The sequence below is a fragment of the Neopelma chrysocephalum genome, unplaced genomic scaffold (genome assembly GCF_003984885.1).
Source record: "Neopelma chrysocephalum unplaced genomic scaffold, ASM398488v2 Primary Assembly neopelma1_267, whole genome shotgun sequence".
NCBI lineage: Eukaryota > Metazoa > Chordata > Aves > Passeriformes > Pipridae > Neopelma > Neopelma chrysocephalum.
In genome coordinates this window covers 1-7,547 of record NW_020897929.1, presented here as the reverse complement: position 1 = coordinate 7,547, position 7,547 = coordinate 1, and the positions used below count along the sequence as shown (strand labels likewise).

At 55.7% G+C, this 7,547-nt stretch overlaps 1 protein-coding gene across 1 annotated transcript; it reads left to right on the top strand.

Annotated features, from left to right (window-relative positions):
- Positions 1-2,489: 2,489 nt before the first annotated feature.
- SPEF1 (sperm flagellar 1) lies at positions 2,490-7,526 on the top strand. Its single transcript, XM_027704319.1, has 8 exons — positions 2,490-2,588; positions 2,732-2,831; positions 2,945-3,056; positions 4,542-4,698; positions 5,311-5,359; positions 5,492-5,549; positions 6,549-6,693; positions 7,395-7,526. Exons 1-8 carry the CDS (start codon positions 2,490-2,492, stop codon positions 7,524-7,526), a joined length of 852 nt encoding a protein of 283 aa, XP_027560120.1.
- Positions 7,527-7,547: the final 21 nt, after the last annotated feature.

Sequence of the window (7,547 nt, the reverse complement as noted above, 5' to 3'; positions counted from 1 at the left end):
AAACGGGGTTGAACCTTAAGAATGTTTAAAAAGCGGGACTTTTGAATTGAAGGGGGTGTTCCTGGGAATCCTGCGTGCCTAGGACACCCAACACGTGTTGTAATTTTTCCTTTTCGTTTTATTCCTTTTGTTTTGCAAACTTTTGCCGTCTTTCTAAATTCAATAAATGAGATTTTTCTCACAGGGGGCACATGGAGGGGTTATGTCTCTTGAGGGGGGGACATTAAGGGGTGCAGGGGCAGCGGGGCCAGGGAAGGGGACATGGCTGGGATGGGGGAAATATGGGGGGAACACGGCTCATGTGCCACATGGGCACAGCAGAGGGTTGGGGTGAGGCTGCAGCTCCAGGAGCGAAACGTCCCCACTCTGAAACACCCCCACAGTGGGGAGGAAACGGGGAGGGAGGGGGGCAAAGGAATGTCACCACCCCCTAATTCCTGGTTTGCTTCTCTGCTCCAGTGGCTGCCGGGGAGGTTCTGGGAAGGGGTTGGGGTCCAACAGCGGAATTTGACTCAGTTTGGGTGAAAATAAACGTGTTTTCAGGCTGAGAAAGAGGGGGTGAAACCCCGACCCCCTGGGGTCCATATCCCATCCCCAGCATCCAGATCCCATCAGACTCCAGCCCTGGTGTCCATATCCCATGTGAGGTGTCCATATTCCATCCACTGTGTCAACATCCCATCCATGATGTCCATATCCCATCCTCCGTGTCCATATCCAATCCCTGGTGTCCATATCACATCCTCGGTGTCCATGTCCCATCCCTGGTGTCCATATCCCGTGTGGGGTGTCCATATTCCATCCATTGTGTCCATATCCCATGTAAGGTGTCCATATTCCATCCATTGTGCTGATATCCCATCCATGATGTCCATATCCGATCTCTGGTGTCCATATCTCATCCTCAGTGTCCATATTCCATCCCTGGTGTCCGTATCCCATGTGGGGTGTCCATAGTCCATCCATTGTGCTGATATCCCATCCATGATGTCCATATTCCATCCATGATGTCCGTATCCAGTCTCTGGTGTCCATATCTCATCCTTGGTGTCCATGTCCCATCCCTGGTGTCCATGTCCCATGTGGGGTGTCCACATTCCATCCCTGGTGTCCATATCCCATGTTGGGTGTCCATATTCCATCCCTGGTGTCCGTATCCAATCTCTGGTGTCCATATCACATCCTCAGTGTCCACATTCCATCCCTGGTGTCCATATCCCATGTGTGGTGTCCACATTCCATCCCTGGTGTCCATATCTCATCCTCAGTGTCCATATTCCATCCCTGGTGTCCATATCCCATGTGGGGTGTCCATATTCCATCCATTGTGCCGATATCCCATCCCTGATGTCCATATCCTATCCCCCGGGTCCATATCCGATCCCTGGTGTCCATGTCCCATCCCTGGTGTCCATATCCCATGTAGGGTGTCCATTTTCCATCCATTGTGTCCATATCCCCTGTGGAGTGTCCACATCCCACCCCTGTGGGATCTCCAACCCTCCACCACGTCGAGGTCCCCCACAGGACCCTCTTGGGGTGCTCCACCCTCCCAGAGGGACCCCCGCTTGCTCTGGGTCCTCCTTGCTGGGGGGGTCTCAGGGTCCCCCACTGATTGTGGCCCTCTTTGACCTGCCCCAAACCCCCACCCCGAGTTCCCCCTTGCCCAGAGACCCCCTTTCTGGGGTCTCAGCACCCACAGAGCCCCCCTTTCATGTGCTCCATCAGGGCCTCCCCAGAGCTCAGGACCCCCTCACTGTGCTCCTGGGCCCCCCTTTGCTCAGGACCCCCCTGTGACCCAACTGCTCAGGACCCCCAAATCCCCCCCCCCCCCGGGGCCTCCATATCGCCCCCCCATGTGGGCACACGCCAGGCTTGCTCCGCCTCTGTTGCCATGGCAACGGGAATGCCCTCCCATTAGGACACGCCCCTGTTGCCATGGCAACCGGGATGCTCCAGGCAGGCCCCATCTCTGTTGCTACAACAGCAGGATGCTCCCATGGAGCCCTCCTGGTTGCCATGGTAGCAGTGATGCTTTGGGCAGCCCCCACCCATGTTGCCATGGTAGCAGGGTGCTATGGTTTAGCCCCGCCCCTGTTGCCATGGCAGCAGGCTGCTCCCGATTGGCCCCCCCCCCCGTTGCCATGGCAGCAAGATGCTCCGGTTTTGGCCCCGCCTCCGTTGCCATGGCAGCAAGATGCTCTGGGTTGGCCCCGCCCCCGTTGCCATGGCAGCAGGACGCTCCGGATTGGCCTCGCCCCTGTTGCCATGGCAGCAACATGCTCCGATTTTGGTCCCGCCCCTGTTGCCATGGCAGCAGGACGCTCCGGTTTGGCCCCACCCCCGTTGCCATGACAGCGGGATGCTCCGGTATGGCCCCACCCCCGTTGCCATGGCAGCAAGATGCTCTGCTTGGCCCCGCCCCCGTTGCCACGGTAGCAGGACGCTCTGGGTTGGCCCTGTCCCCGTTTGGCCCCGCCCCCGTTACCATGGCAGCAGGACACTCTGGTTTGACCCCGCCCCCGTTGCCATGGCAGCAGGACGCTCTGGTTTGGCCCCTCCCCCGTTGCCATGGCAGCAGGACGCTGTGGTTTGGCCCCGCCCCCGTTGCCATGGCAGCAGGACGCTGTGGTTTGGCCCCGCCTCCGTTGCCATGGCAGCAGGACGCTGCGGTTTAGCCCCGCCCCCGTTGCCATGGCAGCGGGACGCCTCCCGGCCGCTCATGGCGGACGCGGCCCCGGCCCCGGCGCTTGCGGCCCTGTACCGCTGGCTGGACACGGTGCCGCTGTCCCGGCCCCGCAGGAACATCGCCCGCGACTTCAGCGACGGGGGTGGGCCGGGGGTGAGGGGCCGGGGGTGCCCCGGGGTGCTCCGGCTCCGGGCAGGGCGGGGGGGGTCCCGGGTGCCGCCGCTCCCCCCAGCCCTACCCGCTGTGCCCCCGCAGTGCTCGCGGCCGAGGTGGTGAAGTTCTTCTTCCCCGCCATGGTGGAGCTGCACAGCTTCGTCCCCGCCAGCTCCACCGCCCAGAAACTCGCCAACTGGGGGCACCTCAACAGGTACGGCCGGGGCACCCCCCGAACCACAGCCCGGTGCCCCCCCGGTGCCCTCTGAGGGTCCCTCTGCTCCCCCTCGCCCTGGGAGCTCTGTGCCCGCCCCCTCAGTGTCCCACCCTGGGGGCTCTGGGCAGAGGGTAATTGCCTTGAAATCTATATTATAAATAGTATAGATAATCTATATAAACTAATATATAATATATATAAAATATAATATATAATATATAATATATAATATATATAAAATAAAATATCAATATAAATATATTCTATATAATATAACAATATAAAACATCTAAAATATAATATATGTATTAATGTTAATATATTATATTGTCTATTAACATCTATAATACACTATATCTCTTTTATATTAATATCTTAGATTATATATTATGCTGTGTTAATATATGATACAATGTTGTATAATATACAACATACTACATTATAATATTAATATATTATAATATCTATTTTATCTGTATAATATACTTTATTTATATAATATATATAAAATAAATTATCTATATTCTATAGAACCTACATTACATATATAATCTATAAGATCAAATATCAACATAAATATATTCTATATTATATAACGATATAAAATATCTAAAATATAATATATAATATATGTATTAATATTAATATCATCATGGCTAGGCTTTGCGAATGAAGATTTAAGGGAATATTAATATATTGTGTGTTAACATCTATAATACACTATATCTCATATTAATATCTTATATTATATATTATGTTGTGTTAATATATGATACAATGTTGTATAATATTATACAACATACTGCATTATAACATTGTTATATTATAATATCTATTTTATCTGCATCATATACTTTATTTACATTATATATATAAAATAAATTATCTATATTCTATATAACCTACATTACATATAATATATATAAAATATAATCTATAAAATCAAATATCAACATAAATATATTCTATATTATATAACAATGTAAAATATCTAAAATATAATATATAATCTATGTATTAGTATTAGTAATATAGTTTGTGTATTAACATCTATAATACACTATATCTGTTATATATTAATATCGTATATTATATATTATGTTATGTTAATATATACTGTACAATGTTGTATAATATTATACAACATACTGCGTTATAATATGAATATATTATAAATATATATAAATATAATATAATATGATATAAAATATAATATAATGTAATATAATATAATATATAAATATATATTTTATTTATATGATATATTTTATTTATATCACATATTTTCTTTATATCATAAATTATATATATAATATATATATAAAATAGATAATCTTTATTCTATATAACCTACATTACATATAACATATCAAAAACAGTGTAGAGAATTATTTCTCCAATTTTAGGCAACCAAGTACCTACCTCCTCCTCCCTCTTTGCCCCCTCTGCCCCCCCCGGTGTTTCTTTGCCCCCCCGGCTCAGGAAGGTGCTGAGTAAGCTGAATTTGCGGGTGCCGGAGGAGCTGATCCGGGAGCTGGTGCAGAGCCGGCCGGGGAGGGCGGAGCAGCTGCTGCTGCTGCTGCGGGACAGGATCCAGGAGCGCCAGGGACGGAGCCACGGCACGGCCGGGACCGGGCAGGTGGGCACTGCCAGGGGGTGGGGGACACCAGGGGGTCCTGGGCCACCTCCTGCCACCCCTGGGAGTGTCCCAGGCCAGGTTGGAGCAACCTGGGATAGTGGGAGGTGTCCCTGCCCAGGGCAGAGGGTGGAATCAATGGGATTTAAGATCCCTTTCAACCAAAGACATTCCAGGATTCTGGAGCCCCTCTGCCCTGGAGCCAGGCTGGGAGAGCTGGGGGGGTTCCCCTGGAGAAGAGAAGGCTCCAGGGAGAGCTGAGAGCCCCTTGCAGGGCCTGAAGGGGCTCCAGGAGAGCTGGAGAGGGACTGGGGACAAGGCAGGGAGGGACAGGACACAGGGAATGGCTTCAGATTGGAGAAATGGGGATTTATTTGGGATATTGGGAAGGAATTGTTGGCTGTGAGGGTGGGGAGGCGCTGGGATGGAATTCCCAGAGAAGCTGTGGCTGCCCCTGGATCCCTGGAAGTGTCCAAGGCCAGGCTGGAGCCACCTGGGACAGTGGGAGGTGTCCCAGCCCATGGCAGGGGTTGGGTGTCCCCAGGTCCCCCCCAGCTCCCGGCCAGGTGTGCCGGGTATTTTCCCACCTCTCCCAGTTTTCCCGTCTCCCTGCAGCCCCCGGGAGCTCCGGCAGAGCCAGAGGAGGGCGGATACCTGGACACAGGTAGGGCTGCAGGAGAGGGGGTCCCAAATCAGCCCTGAGACACCCCAAAAGTACCCCCGGGAGCCCTGAGGGGGGCAGGGGAGGGGACGGAGGTGTTTGGGTGGGTGACAAACTCCCTGCTGGGTTTTCCAGGCCATTCCAAGGGCGGGAGCGACGTGGGAGGGGGCTGCTCCTGGGAGGGGGCTGCCAGGTAAGGGCTGGGCAGGGGACGTGCCCCTCCTGGGGCTCTGGGGGTCACTCCGTGGGTCAGGGGGTCCCCGGGGGGGTTCTGAGGGTCCCTGTGAGGGTCTGGGGGGTCCTTGTGGGGTTTGGGTGGTCTCTGTGGGGCTCTGAGTGGCCCCATGGGGGTCAGAGGGTGCCTGTGGGGCTCTGGGGGACCCATGTGGCTTTGGGGGTCCCTGTGGGGATTTGAGAGTCACTGTGGGGGCCAAGGGGTCCCCATGTGGTTCTGGGGGTCCAGGTGTGTCTCTCGGAGCCCCATGTGGCCCTGGGGGTCCCCGTGGGGGTCAGGGGAGTCCCTATAAGGATCAGGGGGTCCCCATGTGGCCCCAAGAGTCCCCATGGGGGTCAGGGGATCCCTGTGTGGATCAGGGGGTCTCCATGCAGCCCTGGGGGTCCCCATGGCACCTGGGGGGTTCCCGTGGGGGTCTGGGGGTCCCCATGTGTCCCTTGGGATCCTCGTGGGGGTCAGGGGATTCCTGTGTGGATCAGAGGGTCTCCATCCAGCTCTGGGGGTCCCTATGGGGGTCAGGGGGTCCCGGTTTGGCCCTGGGGGTCCCCATGAGGGTCAGGGGAGTCCCTATAAGGATCAGGGGGTCCCCATGTAGCCCCAAGGGTCCCCATGGGGGTCAGGGGATCCCTGTGTGGGTCAGGGGGTCTCCATACAACTCAGGGGTCCCCGTGGGAATCTGGGTGTCCCTGTGTGTCCCTGGGGGTCCCCGTGGGGGTCAGGGGGTCCCCGTGGGAATCTGGGTGTCCCCCTGTGTCCCTGGGGGTCCCCGTGGGGGTCAGGGGATCCCTGTATGGGTCAGGGGGTCTCCATACAACTTGGGGGTCCCCGTGGGAATCTGGGTGTCCCCATGTGTCCCTGGGGGTCCCCGTGGTGTTCAGGGGAGTGCTGAGCCACGGGGAGGGGGGAGCAGGACGTGGGGACCCCCATCCCCAGCCCGTGCAGTCCCGGGGGCCACAGGAGGGGTCGGTGCCTGTCCCCACACGGCCCGTCCTGCCCCAGGGGGGTGCCGAAGCCCCCCGGGGGGGTCCCGGGGGACGCTGCCGTGCGCCTGCAGCTGGTGGAGCAGGAGCAGGCGCTGCGCCTGGCACGGGAGACCATCCAGGTGAGCCGATCCAAGCGGGGCCGATCCCGGCGGGACGGGGATGGACACGGGGGGGCATGGCCAGCCCGGTGTGACCCCTCCTCCCGCCGCGCCAGACGGCGTTTTCCCGGCGTTTATCCCGTGAAAATCCCTCGGAAAGCCTCTCCCTGCGGATCGCTCCCCTCCGGGAGCAGCTTTTCCCTTTCCATCCCTCGCCCTGCCCTCGTTCCCCGTGCCCAGCGCACCCACAGTCCCCTCCCCGCGGCCTCATCCCGGGGCTCCGGGAATCCCCCCCGGGTGGGTTTGGGAGCGGCTTCACCCCTAAAACTGCCTAAAATCGGGGTTTTTTTCCGCTGGAAAACATCCGAGATGTAAAATGTTGGGGGGAGGGTGGAGCAGGAATTCTGTGGGATGTCTGGAGTGGGGACAAGTTATCCCCAGGGCCTGGGAGGGGCTGGGAATCCTGTTCGGGGGGGGAAGGGTTATTTCGATGTGGGTTGTGGGGGCTGCGATTGGGACCCCAAATCTGCCTCTGCCCCTCCCCTGCCTCGGTGTCCCCCCCAGTGAAGGTGAAACCTCCCTGTCCCCGCATTCCCTGTCCCCACATTCCCTGTCCCAGCGTTCCCAGTCCCCTGTCCCAGACACACCCCCCGGGATGGGTGTGGGGCGGGTGGAGGTGCCTCCCCCGACCCCCCCCAAACCCCGCGGGGGGGTTCCCCCAGATCCTGCAGGCGAAGGTGGAGCGGCTGGAGCAGCTCCTGCTCCTCAAGAACCTGCGGATCGACGACCTGAGCCGGCGGCTGCAGCAAGGACGGGGACAGGGACGGGGACAGGGACGGGGACAGCAGCGCTGAGGGACCCTCGGGACACCCCCC

Excerpts from the sequence above, each read along its gene's own strand:
- SPEF1 (XM_027704319.1), top strand. The coding sequence starts at position 2,490 with ATGGCAGCAGGACACTCTGGTTTGACCCCGCCCCCGTTGCCATGGCAG. Across the intron at positions 2,589-2,731 it reads GCCATGGCAGCAGGACGCTG|GCGGCCCCGGCCCCGGCGCT; the intron begins TGGTTTGGCCCC and ends CTCATGGCGGAC. Across the intron at positions 5,360-5,491 it reads GGGCGGATACCTGGACACAG|GCCATTCCAAGGGCGGGAGC; the intron begins GTAGGGCTGCAG and ends TGGGTTTTCCAG.